General features: G+C 38.4%; 1 protein-coding gene across 1 annotated transcript; it reads right to left on the bottom strand.

The window, feature by feature from the left end:
• Positions 1–10,438: 10,438 nt before the first annotated feature.
• Positions 10,439–11,378, bottom strand: LOC110575837 (olfactory receptor 5B2-like). Its single transcript, XM_021684864.1, is given in 3 exon segments — positions 10,439–10,554; positions 10,557–10,730; positions 10,733–11,378. Coding segments are annotated over 3 exon segments (936 nt in total).
• Between the last annotated feature and the right edge of the window lie 2,505 nt (positions 11,379–13,883).

Genomic DNA, 13,883 nt, shown 5'->3' with positions numbered 1-13,883 from the left:
CAGCAGCCAAATGTTGAATTACAAAAATCATGTAATCACGGTGTTTAAGGAAATTATGTCAAATCACTAAATGACCAAAAGCTAAAGGGACAGAGAGGTCAGACACCACACACAAAGAAAACCACATTTAATAAAATAGTTTAGAAAGTTTAGAAAGTCATTAAACAAACCAATACACAACAAGCAAAACAAAGAAACAAAAAACCTGAGGGTGCAGAATCTGTTTTCCAGAATTACCACATTATATATTCACAATCTCCAGTTTTCAACAAAAAATAAGATACACACAGAGACTCATATATAGAATTTAAGAAACAAAACAAAGGGCCATAGGGGAAGGGAGGGAAAAATAAAATAAGGCAAAATCAGAGAGGGAGACAAGCCATAAGAGACTCTTAATTATAGGAAACAAAATGAGGGTTGCTGGAGGGGAGGTGGGTAGGGGGATGGGGAAACTGGGTGATGGGATTAAGGAAGGCACATGATGTAATGAGCACTGGGTGTTATATGCAACTGATGATTAACTGAACTCTACATCCAAAACTAATGATACACTATATGTTAACTAATTGAATTTAAATAAAATAAGATTTAAAAAGATGTTAGTTGAAAAAAAAAAAGATACATGCAGAGAAATAAGAAAGTATGTCCCATTCACAGGAAAAAAGGAGAAATTACCAGACACTCCCTGAAGAAGCATAGACATTGCACTGACTGGACACAGATTTTTAAATCAACTGTCTTCATTATGCTCAAAGAACTGAAGGAAACAATGGACAAAAACTAAAAGACCCAGGAGAATTATGTGTCAGCATTAAAGAACGCCAACAGCAAGACAGAAATGGTAATAAAGGAACTGAATATAAATTCTGGAGTAATGTTAAGTTTTCCTTTCCATGAACATGGGATGTCTTTCAACTTATTTAGGCCTTCCTTAATTTTTTTCCACATTACTTTATAGTTGCCTGACCTGCACGGCCTCTCCATGGGTGCCTGCACCTAGGACACTGGAGCTACCATTGCCACAGGAACGCCCACACATTGGACCCCAGAGCTGTGTTCGTGCCTTCCTCATACACCAGATCCAAGGCTCTTCTGTGAGCACCCATACCTAAAACACTGACACCATCTGCACCCAAAGGCCTATCAAATAATGAGTGAATAAACAAAGTGTGGTTTAGGCATGCAGAGGAGTATTTATAAGCAACAAAAACGGATGAAGTACTGGTGCACTGCTACAATATGAATAAACTTCAAAACCATTATGACAAGTGGAAGTCTGTCACAAATGATCCCATATTACACAAGGCATGATGGAAATGTATAGACTAGGCAACTCTATAGAGACAGGAGGTGATTAATGGTTGCCTAGGGCCAGAGGAAGGAGGTTGCAGGGGAATGAACATTGACTGCTAGTTGGGTGTGTAGAGTCTTTCTGAGGTGATGGAAATCTTCAAGAATTAACTAGGGTGATGATTGCACAAATTTGTAAGTATACTAAACACCAGTGCATTGTATACTTTGGTGAGTTTTATGGTAGGTAAATTACATCTCAATAAAGGAATGAAGCTTTACAACAAGGAACATACTACTGATTCAGGCAAGGAAATGCATGCATCTTAATTGCATTATGCTAAGTGAAAGAAGCCAGACTCGAGAGGTTGCATTTTGTATCATTCCATTTTATGACAATCTGAAAAGCAAAACTATATGGGGGGGGGGTCAGCAGATCAGAGGTTATGAGGATCTGAGGTTATGAAAATGGGAGAGGCTAAGCACAAAAGAAGGAGGAGACAATTTCAGGTGGATGGGGCTGTTTTGTATATTGATCTGGGTGGTGTACTGTATACATTTATCCAAACTCTCAGGAATGGGCATACGGAAATGTATGAACTTTGTATTATAGAACTACTGTCTTTCAAAAATAGGAAAAGAAGAAATGACAACACAAGGCAAATATATCTGTGTGTTCACTTAACAACTCAAGAAAAGTCCGTAGAAGCAGTTAAACAGTTTCTTTTATAAGTAAGTTGGATAAGGAACTCTGGATGCCCTCAAGGGGTCCTGTTCCCCTGAGAACTCCATTTCTCTAAAAGTTCCTACTCAATCTCATTCATTAGCCTCTGAAATCCCAATATGGCTCCACATGATGTCATGGCAGAGAGATCAGATTGTGTGCAGAACCCCTTTGGTCATTAATTTGCAATTAGGTAGAATCTAACTTAATATGTGTAGTACTGGAAAGTAGAAAACCAAAAACACCAATGGAAAGAATCAGGGAGAAGCTATAAGGAGGAGATGTATATCATGTTCATGGATTGGAAGATTTTAATATGCCAATATCTTCATGTTGATTTACAGATTCAACTTAATCTCAATCAATATCTGAGGAAGAATTTTGGAAATACTGACAAGCTAATTGAAAAATTTATATGAAGAGGTAAAGCTACTAGAATACTTAAACTAATTCTTACATAGAAGTTCATGACTTACTCTAAAGCTCTATTAAAGTGACAGATGGTAGCTACACTTGTGGTGAGCAGAGCATAATGTGTAGAGAAGATGCATCTCTATGATGTATACTTAAAATGAATGTAAATTGTGTGTCAACTATATCCAAATAAAACAATTTTTTTAAATCTCTAAGAATAAAAATTGCCTACAGAACTAATTACAAGATCCTCAAGAAAATCAATCCCATTTCCTAATAGTCACAGTTCATTTTTAAGTCAAAATTTATGGCCTCTAATGCTTGTCTTATTTGTTGACTTGGATCTAACTGACATGTGGCTATTCCCAAACACCTTGTCTATACTTTAATGACCAAGATCTGATCCAGCTGAGTAAATCTGAACATGTGCCACAGGCTATGAAGGTAATTGTCAAGTATCCTTAAAAATCCTTCAAGGATATTATTTCAAACTACACACGTGCTTATATTCTGGTGTATTTGTTTTTAAATTAATGTTATTACTTTATATTAGCAGTGCATAGGTAGATATTGGAACAAAATAAATGAAGTTGAAGCTAAAAAAAGTGTACATTGGTGAAAGAGTAGACAAATCAATTGAACAGATTAGAGATCCCACAAACAGAACTACACAATATGGTGAACTGATTTTTTACAAAGATGCCATAGTAATTAAATGTAAAAGTAATATTCTCTTTTTACTTATTTTATTTAAATTCAATTAGTTAACATATAGTGTATCATTGGTTTCAGATGTAGACTTCAGTAATTCATCAGTTGCATATAACACCCAGTGCTCATTACATCAAGTGCCCTCCTTAATGCCCATCAACCAGTTACCCCATCCCCCCACCCATCTCCCCTCCAGTAACCCTCATTTTGTTTCCTATAGTTAAGAGTATCTTATGGTTTGTTTCCCTCTCAGATTTCGCCTTATTTTATTTTTCCCTCCCTTCCCCTATGTTCATCTATTTTGTTTCTTAGATTCCACATATGAGTGAAATCACATGGTATTTGTCTTTCTCTTGCTGACTTATTTTGCTTAGCGTAATACCCTCTAGTTCCATCCATGTTGTTGCAAATGGCAAGATTTCATTCCTTTTTATGGCTGAGTAATATCCATATATATATATATATATATGTAATATATATATACACCACATCTTCTTTATCCATTCATCTGTCCACTGACATCTGGACTCTTTCCATAGTTTGGCTATTGTGGACATTGCTGCTATAAACATTGGGGTGCAGATGCCCCTTTAGATCACAATGTTAGTGCTGCAAGAATTGATGTCCATATATAAAAATAAATGAACCTCAAAATATATGTCACATCTGCCTTTGGTAATAGGCATCTGAATAGGTGTGAGGTGGATAACTAATTGTGATTTTGATGTGCATTTTCCTAAAGATGAGTGATGTTGAGCACCTTTTCATGTGCCTGTTGGCCATTGTATGTCTTCTTTGGGAAAATGCATACTCAGGTGTTTTGTTGTTTTTTAAATACAGTTATTTCTTTTCTTGCTGTTGAGTTGTATGAGTTCCTTATATATTTTGGATACTAAACCATAACTGGATATATGGTTTGAAAATATTTTTTCCCATTCTATAGGTTGTCTTTTTATTTTGTTGATTGTTTCCTTTGTTGTGTAGAAACTTTCTAATTTGGCAGAGTCCTGTTTATTTATTTTTACTTTTATTGACTGTGCTTTTGGTATCAAACCCAAAAAAATCATTGTTAAGACCAATGTCAAGGAGCTTTCCCCCTGTATTTTCTTCTAGGTGTTTTATGGTTTCAAGTATTATGTTTAAGTCTTTAATCCATTGAGTAAATTTTTGCATGTGGGGTCAGGTAAGTGTCCAATTTCATTCTTTTGCATGTGGATATCCAGTTTTCCCAGCACCATTTGTTGAAGAGACTGTTCTTTTCCCACTCTTTATTCTTGGCACTTCTGTTGAAGGTCAGTTGACTGTATGTGTGTTGATTTATTTCTGGGCTCTGTAATCTGTTCCATGGTTCTATGGGTCTGTTTTTAAGGCAGAATCATACCGTTTCAATATCTATAGCTTTTTAATATAATTTGAAATCAGGAAGTGTGATGTTTTTTCTCAAGATTGCTTTAGTTACTGGAGATCTATTCTGCTTCTACAGAGCAGAGTGTAGTAAGGGAACAGTCAGAGCTACAGCAGCTCCAGGGTCTGAGACCTGGGCACTCCTGGTGTGTGTGGCCTGGTGCTTTAGGTCTGCGTGTTTGCAGAGCATCCATGGAGCTGGTATCTGGAGAAGGGTCATGCCTATAGTGAACATATCTCTGCGGTCTGGTGTGTGGACATTCCTGTTGGAATTGTGGCTTGGGTGTCCTAGGTGCAGACACTGGTGGAGAGGCTGAGCAGCTGGGAGTACAGGCATGGGTAGAGCTGGTGTGACCCCACGATTCTGGAAGCCTGCATTGACAGCAGTTCTGGTGGCTGAAGGGTGGCACATGCAGAGTGGCTGTGGAGCCAGAGTCTGGAGTTCAGGCACATGCAGAACTGCCATAGAGCCAGGGTCTACAGTGGGGGTGCCCTGAGCAGGGTCCAGGGCGCTGGAGGGCTGGAAGGGGAGTGGCCCCAATGCCAAGGGAGTACAAGTATGGCTCTTTCTTGGGGGTGGGGCACACAGCAGTGTCTCCCTCTCCAGAGAGTCCACTCCTGGAGTGGTTGTTGGTTGCCTCAGTGACATAAGCCACAGGTGTCCTCTGTGGAGCAGGCTGTTGGGTCTTTACTAACGAACACTTTGGGGCTCACAGAGGTCCTCCATTGCCAAAGCTGTGGGGAGTCCTAGTGTCACTGGAGACCATGGTAGCACTCTCCCTGTGGCCGACACTGAGAGCCCACCTTCTTCTTTGTTCCTAGCAGGGCTCCAGATGTCCCAGCTGCCCGAGCGATCCTTCCTGTGCAGTTATTCTCCGTGCTTCTGCTCCACAGTGTTGCTGTGGATTCTCAACCACTCTCGGGGCCATTTTCATTTGTGGATAGCTAATTGTTGTTTTACTGGGATGATGAAGGTTGGTATCTCATACTCTGCCATTTTCTGATGTCACTGTATAAAGTATTCTTTTCTAGAAATATGGAGTACCCTTAAACACATCAGTAAGGAAAAAACAACTCAAATATAAATGTGCAAATGATCTGAACCTTTACCAGAGAAGATAGAAATGGGAAATACACATATGAAAAGATGTTCAATAGAATCTGTTATTAGGAAAATATATATTAAAACCACAAAGATTAGCAACATATGTCTACTAAAATGGCTAAACAAACAAACAAACAAAAACCCCCGAACCTGACAGTATCCAATACTCTACAGATTTGAAGCCATAGAAACCATCAGTCATTTTGCATTGTGGTAATGCAAAAGAGTACAATCACTTTGAAAAACAATTTGGCAATTCCTTATCAGGTTACACATGGACTTGTCATATGACTCAGCACTTGCCCTTGCAGGTATTTACCGCAGTAAACTGAAAGTGCATGTTTCCAAAATGCTGTTTGCAAATGTTTATAGCAGCTTCATGGAGAATCACCAAGACTAGGAAGCAACCAGGTATACTCCCAAAGATGAATGGTTAAGCAAACTGGTTGAATGGTAAATGGAATACTATTCAGTAATAAAAATATATGAGCTGATGATTCTTAGAACAACATAAATGATTTTAAATGTTTTTTTTAAGATTTTTATTTATTTATTTAATTGACAGAGAGATAGAGAGAGAGCACAAGTAGGCAGAGAGGCAGGCAGAGTGGGAGGGAGAAGCAGGCTCTCTGCTGAGCAGGGTCAGTCCCGGGACCCTGGGATCATGACCTGAGCCAAAGGCAGCCACTTAATCGACTGAGCCACCCAGGCGCCCCTTTAAGTGTGTTTTAATAAGTGAAAGAATCAGACCAAAACCAGAAAGTGAAAGAATCAGACCACATATTATACAATCCTGTTCATATGACATCCTGGAGAAGGAAAACCTATAAGAATGGACAATAGTTCAGTTGTGTCCAGGGGTTAAGAGAAGTGTAAGTTGTTGCCTATAAAGGGACACATAGGGGGATTTTTAGATTGATAGAATTATCCTGCATCCTATGGTATTGGGATGGCAGATACATGAATGAATGGATTTGTCAAAACCTATAAAACTGTACATCACTACAAGTGAACTTCACTCATTACAAGTAAAAAAAAAAATCAGCTAGAAGGTAGGAGGAACCGCAGGGCAGAATGCAGACTATTACAAAAAGATCTAAGACACAGAAAGGTGAGGAAAAAAGGAGCTGATGCAATGTGTTGATTGGAAGCTGTTAACTCCACAGGCTAAAAACAGAAGGAACATTCCAGAAAGACTGTACTCTAGTTGGTAAATTTGTTGCCCACAGGGTTGCTAGTTAACCATTTTTGAATGACTTTACATATAAACTAGAGCTGAACAGATAAACTAGAGTTGGTCAGAGAAGTAAGGGGAAAGGCTAAAATAGAAGGGATTATACTAAAGACATCACTATGAAGTCATGGTTCTCTCTCTCTTTTTCTTTCTCGATATATATATTGATACAAAGAAGTGTAGATCTGATAGATTTGTTTGTATACACAGGTGCATATACACACACACATTTTCTAACTGTGTCTGCCTGGAGGGCCTAGAAATGATTCCCCAGTAGTGATGAGAATATCCAGCCTTCAGATATTGTTTCCTAAATATTATTCTCTAATAAAAGGAAGCAGGACTCTTTGGACAAATCACTGATTTTAGGGCTGGGACAGGAAAAATACAAGATAAGCCTAGAGCAACCTGTACTTCCAAAAAGAAAAAAACAAAACAAAACACAGCAAAACAAAACCAAAAACACAAAGAGAAGGATTGGGGCATATCCAAAGGAAACAGAGGTCAAACTGAAGGTGCTGCCAATGGCCAAGATGGAACAAGTTGAGTAATAAAACAAGTAACATAGTATGGAATTATAACCAGAGTATAGAACAAATAAACATGAGCCCATGCTGATGAAAACAAACAAACAAACAAAGTAAAAGTAAATTTTACAAAAGTAAAATTTATCAGTTGTATAACACCCAGTGCTCATCACATCATGTGCCCTCCTTAAAGCCCATCACCCAGTTACCCCATTGCCCCCCTCCACCTCCCCTCCAGCAACCCTCAGTTTGTTTCCTATAGTTACGGTCTCTCATGGCTTTTCTCCTCTTAGATGACTTCCCATTCTGTTTTCCCTCTCTTCCCCTACGGTCCTCTGCCCTGTTTCTTATATTCCACATATGAGTAAAACCATATGATAATTGTCTTTTTCTGATTGGCTTATTTCGCTCAGCATAATACCCTTCAGCTCCATCCACGTCATTGTAAATGGTAAGTACTCATCCTCTCTGATGGCTGAGTAATATTCCATTGTAGGTATGTATATATATATATATATATATATATACACATTTTCGTTATCCATTCATCTGTCAATAGACTTTGGCTCTTTCCACAGTTTGGCTATTGTGGACATTGTTGCTATGAACATTGGGGTGCAAGTGCCCCTTCAAATCACTACATTTGTATCTTTGGGGTAAATACCTAATAGTGCAGTTGCTGGGCTATAGGGTAGCTCTATTTTTAATGTCTTGAGGAACCTCCATACTGTTTTCCAGAGTGGCCGCCCCAGCTTGCATTCCCACCAACAGTGTAGGAGGGTTCCCCTTTCTCCATATCCCCACCAACATCTGTCGTTTCCTGACTTGTTAATTTTAACCATTCTGACGAGTGAGAGGTGGTATCTCATTGTGGTTTTGATTTGTATTTCTCAGGCACAGTTTTGTAAATCTTGAGATGTGCAATGTTTCTAATTTTATAGTGATGGGAAAGGATTCAGGAGTGCAAATTCCCCTGGGAAGCTTTAGTATCAAATTGAACTCACTGAAGGATCAAAATAAAATACATACATAATTATTATAAATTATGTTAGCGTATCGAGCAGGTTGTGCTTAGTGTTGTATTGTCGTGCTTACATTTTTTATGGCTGCCTAGAATCATTGCAGTTAAACAAGTCATCAGTATGTATGAAGAAATTTTGAAAATTGAATCAAGTAGAAAATTCTCATAGTCTTGTATTTTGTCTTTTTATGATTTAGTAAATAGAATTCAGTTGATGTGTTATTTGCCATTTAAGAAAAATTCCTAACTTAAAAGATGGTTATATATTAACCACTTGGTAGTATGGTTTTCAACAGATTAACTTTTCAAATGTGGGGTTTACAACTGATGAGTGAAAAATAGGAAAAAAAAAAAACTAGTTGCATCTTAGTAAATGCTCTAAATTCTTTTCTTTTTTTTTTTTTTAAAGGTTTTATTTATTTATTTGACAGAGAGAGAGACAGCAAGAGAGGGAACACAAGCGGGGGGTGGGGGGTGGGAGAGGGAGAAGCAGGCTTCCTGCAGAGCAGGGAGCCTGATGCAGGGTTCGATCCCAGGACCCTGGGATCATGACCTGAGCCGAAGGCGGACTCTTAATGACTGAGCCACCCAGGCACCCCTCTAAGTTCTTTTCTAAAGAGTTATATAATAGGTGATGAACTATCTTATCAGTGGTTCAAATATATTGGCTGTTGGACTCATGTTTAATTAATTGATTAATTGAAAATTTAACAAATGTTTACTGAGACATTAGTGTGAACTGGCTATAAAGTATGTACTGTAGAGGAAGTTGTCAGTAAAGTAACAAAGTCACACTTCTGTGTATAGTATGTCCCAGGTAAGGAGGTATATGGACAGGTGAACAAACAAATTAAATATAATGATAATAATAGTTGAGTACTATAGTTGAGTCAAAAACTAATGATGTAATGTATGGTGATTAACATAACATAATAAAATAAAATTTAAAAAAAAGAAAAAGAAAAAGGAAAAAAAAAATAGTTGAGTACTGATAAGGACCGTGAAGAATAGAACAAGTTGGGAACAGTGTCCACTGGGGATTTGATAACATTTAAGCAAAGACCTGAGGGAAGTGAGGGAGCTTTCTGAGCATTGACACCAGAAAGTACAAAGGCCCTGAGGCAGGAGTGAGCTTAGATTGTCCAGGAATAGCAGGGAACTCTGTGAGTGAAGAGGAGGGAGTGAGTAGTAGAGTGGCAAGACAAGACAGCTCATCTGAAACTAATGTGTCCCTGCATGAGGAGCACTAGTCATCTCATAGTATTTCCAGAGAGAAAAATAGGTAATATCATCATTATTTTGTGCATTTATCTTACAGTTGAAGATTTGATAGTCCCACAAAGAAAAATTGACAAATTGCTTTATTACCAATCAATCCCCTTTTTCTACCAAACGACTATCTGAAGACATAAATATTAACTCCTTTAGGATGTTATATAGCTCTGAAAAAAATAGGTTAACAAATAAAGTCTACCTTTAAAAAAAAATCCATGTTATGTTGTTCTTCATTTAGATTCTTGGAATAGTTTTTTAACTAGAGAAATAAAAAATCCGAGATGTTAATTTATGCTCTGATTCACAATTAATTATTTTAACTTTTTATTAAAAGCTAGACATACTCTAGCTCCCTCCTTTAACAAATTTCCCACTCTTGGGTGTATGTGCACACATGCATCCTTACATGAACTTTTCTTCATGGGTTTGAGCCCTGTTTTACCAATATACTTGCATTAGAATATGGTGGAGAAAATGTGAACAAATGACTAAATCAAATATAATTAATAATGTTTATGATAAGCATGATCATTAAATATTTAAGGTCCTCATGGCTATTCTCATCCAGATGTTACACAACTGGACATGCCATTTTCTTTTTTAGTGACAGACTTTTGAAGAGGAAAGTATCATGTCAGTAATTTAAATGCTGTGTGGGCTGTAAACCCTGAGTTAGTGCATGGAGAAGATCTGACAGGAATGAAACTAGGTCACTGTGGATCCTACAACCCTAAGAGGTGAAGCTTAGAGACAGTTTTGCCTTCTCAACAACCTTGAAAGCATTCTTGACTTCTTTGTTCCTCAGGCTATACACCACAGGAGTTAGCATGGGGATGATCATAGTTAGAACACAGATACAATTTTGTCTGGGTCCATGGAGTGGCTGGAGCTGAGCTGGAAGTACATGAAGATGACTGTCCCATAGAAGATGGACACTGCAGTGATGTGGGAGGCACAGGTGGATACAGCCTTCTGATATCCAGTAGATGAGGGCATCTTCAGGATGGTGATAAAAACGAACAGTAGGAAATCAAGATAATGAGGAGAGCAAAAAAGATGTGGAAGTTTGCTACAAAAACAAGAACCAGCTCACTGACATGTTTATCAGAGCAAGAGAGAGCCATGACTGCAGGAACATCACAGAAAAAGTGATGGATCACACTGGACTTACAGAAGGAGAGCCTGACAATGTTCCCAATGTGGATAGAGGCATTTGGAAATCCACAGACATAGCACCCTATGGCCAGACGAGCACACACACCTCTGGTCATGGTCATGGTGTAATGGAGGGGTTTGCACAGTGCTGCATAGCGGTCATAGGCCATTGAAGCCAGGAGGTAACTTTCTACAGTGGCAAAGACTGCAAAAAAGAACATCTGAGCAGCACATGCATGGTAAGAGATGACCTTGTCTCCTATAAGTAATCCAGCCATGACCTTGGGAGTGACAGCTGTAGAGTAAAAAACATCCACCAGAGACAGGTTACTGAGGAAAAAGTACATGGGAGTGTGGAGGCGAGAGTCCAAGAGAATCAGCATCATCATCCCCAAGTTCCCAACCACATTGATGAGATAAATGAGGGTGAACATGATAAAGAGGGGGATCTGCAGCTCTGGGGCATTTGTTAGTCCCAGCAGGATGAATTCAGTCACTTCTGTGTTGTTTTCCATGGGTGTTGTTGGGGAATCACAGGAAGCCCTGTAGCAATGAGAAATAAAGGAACAGAAAGGCAATTTATATGTAATTTAAAGATACCTGAAGAGAAAGAGAGAGACAAAGAGAGAGGAGAAAGAAAGAAAGAAGATAGATGTGCATTTTTTCATCATAGCAGTAATTCTTACTTCCAAATTATTCAAGTCTCTAGTATGAACTTGACAACAAAATTTAATGAATGAATTACCTATATAGTTATACATTGATGAAACTAAAGGATCTTTGTGGATCATCTCCCACCTTCTAATTTTTATAAATTTGTAAACTGAGATGTGGAAAAAGGAATGTCTTGATCAAGATGGCAGGTCTGGAATTAAATATATCTGTCATTTCAGTTCCACAAGCTTGTAAATTTCGACACTTCTATGTTGCTTGTGTGCCAAGAACTGCTCTAGACAATATGTGTGTATTCATTTATTTTTCTCAAAGACCCCACAAGATTGACTAGTAATTAAGCCCATTTAAGTTATGAGGCACAGAGGTTGGATAATGTATCTAATTTATAAAATTATTACTGTCAAACCAAGTTTTATACCCAAAGATTGGTTCTTTAGTCCACTGGTTTTAATTTTTAAAACATTGAGTTTAACTCAATTTACAATTACTCATTGTCTCTGTCATCCCAAAATCAGTGTTAGGGCCTTTATACTTAGGCAACTGAGGCATATAAGCAGAGTAGATGTAGTAAGGTAACTGGAGCATTAAGGGCGTATACAACCAGCAGAGTCAATTCAGAGAGCAAGGCATAGCATCCAGTGTAGAGCTTGGGCTCTGGGAAGAGGTGCACATCAGCCCTATCACTGACTACTGAAGGGGCATTGGTTCCAACCTCAGTACCTAGACCTGATTTTCTGCATACACAAAATGAAGATTGTCATGAGATCTACCTCAAGATATTGTTTTGTTTTTTAGGTTTTTTTTTTTAAATTCAACTTTTTATTTAAATTCTAGTTAGTTAACAAATATGGTAAAATTAGTTTCAGGTGTAGAACTTAGTGATTCATCACTTATATATAACACCCAGTGCTTACCCCAAGTGCCCTCCTTAATACCCATCAACCAATTAGCCCATTCACCACCCACCTTCCACCATCAACCCTCAGTTTGTTCTCCATCATTAAGAGTCTCTTATGGTGCGCCTCTCTCTCTCTCTCTCTTTCCTTATAGAAATAAAGAGATAATGCATTATAAACAATGAGCAAAATGCTGGGTGTTTAGCGTGGCCTAACATATAAGTTAGCTGTAGTATTATCCTTAGGATGGAATGATAGCCCTTATGTTTGTTTGAGAAAGGTGGGTGGTGACATGCAGAAATTCAGGGATGGATGAGTTCTGAAGTTTATAACCTCTCTTTGATTTCCTTGTTCTCACACACTTGGTCCACTGATGATTTGGTCTCCTCCAGTGTTCCTCAGTCTATCTGTCCTCTGCCAGCTTGAGTGGCTGTTCTAGCCATTCCAAATGAGCCATTCTTTTGCATAATTTCTTTCTTAAAATCCATATTTTAGCATGAGTCAAAGAATGTCCCTTCTGAAACTCATTCTTCCTCTCATTACTATCATCTCATGGTTGAATCACCAAGATCAAGGGCTGAAAGGTCCTGGTTTGTTGGCTGCCTTTAGCCTGCAGGTCTGTTTTGGTAGTGAGATCCACATTAATTTTTTTTTTATGTGATATGTTCTTGTGTAGGAACAGTGCCTTAGATCTTTTGAATTTGAATTTGAAGGCTTTAGAAAGACATCTCTCTTCTGCTAATCATTCTCTACCACTGTCCTCCCGCTTCTGCAAATCTTCCTTCTACAATCCCAGGCCCTAAAGTCATTAAGTTTGTCAACCTCTGACAGTCATAACCACTCTTAGAATGTGGCATGTTGTGGAGAAAAGGGAACCCTCTTACACTGTTGGTGGGAATGCAAGTTGGTACAACCACTTCGGAAAACAGCATGGAGGTTCCTCAAAAAATTAAAAATAGAGCTACCCTATGACACAGCAATTGCACTCCTGGGTTTACCCCTAAGACACAGATGTAGTGAAAAGAAGGGCCCTATGCACCCCAGTGTTCATATCAGCAATGTCTGCAGTAGCCAAACTGTGAAAGAGCCGAGATTTCCTTCAACAGATGAATGGATAAAGAAGATGTGGTCCATATATACAATGGACTATTACTCAGCCATCAGAAAGGATGAAAGAGCATGTGGAGAAGAGGTGGACAGTAACCAGAATCAACAGTTAGAAACGTGAGTAGAAATATGAGTTAGAAACGTGAACCTTTCAGCCCAGCTGACCATGCAGAAGGTATGCAACCTCATGAGTGAGCCCATAGGAAAGCAGTAAAGGAACTACCCCACCATATTTCTCTATTATGAGAAATAATAAACCGTTGTTTCAAGCATTGTGATATTTTGCTACACAACAATAGGTAACTGATTAACTATACAGTTTTTATAATCTCTCTAATTGAT

Source organism: Neomonachus schauinslandi, chromosome 11 (assembly GCF_002201575.2).
Source record: "Neomonachus schauinslandi chromosome 11, ASM220157v2, whole genome shotgun sequence".
Taxonomy (NCBI): Eukaryota; Metazoa; Chordata; class Mammalia; order Carnivora; family Phocidae; genus Neomonachus; species Neomonachus schauinslandi.
Note: the sequence above shows the minus strand (reverse complement) of the source record. Positions and strands in the feature narration are given on the sequence as shown.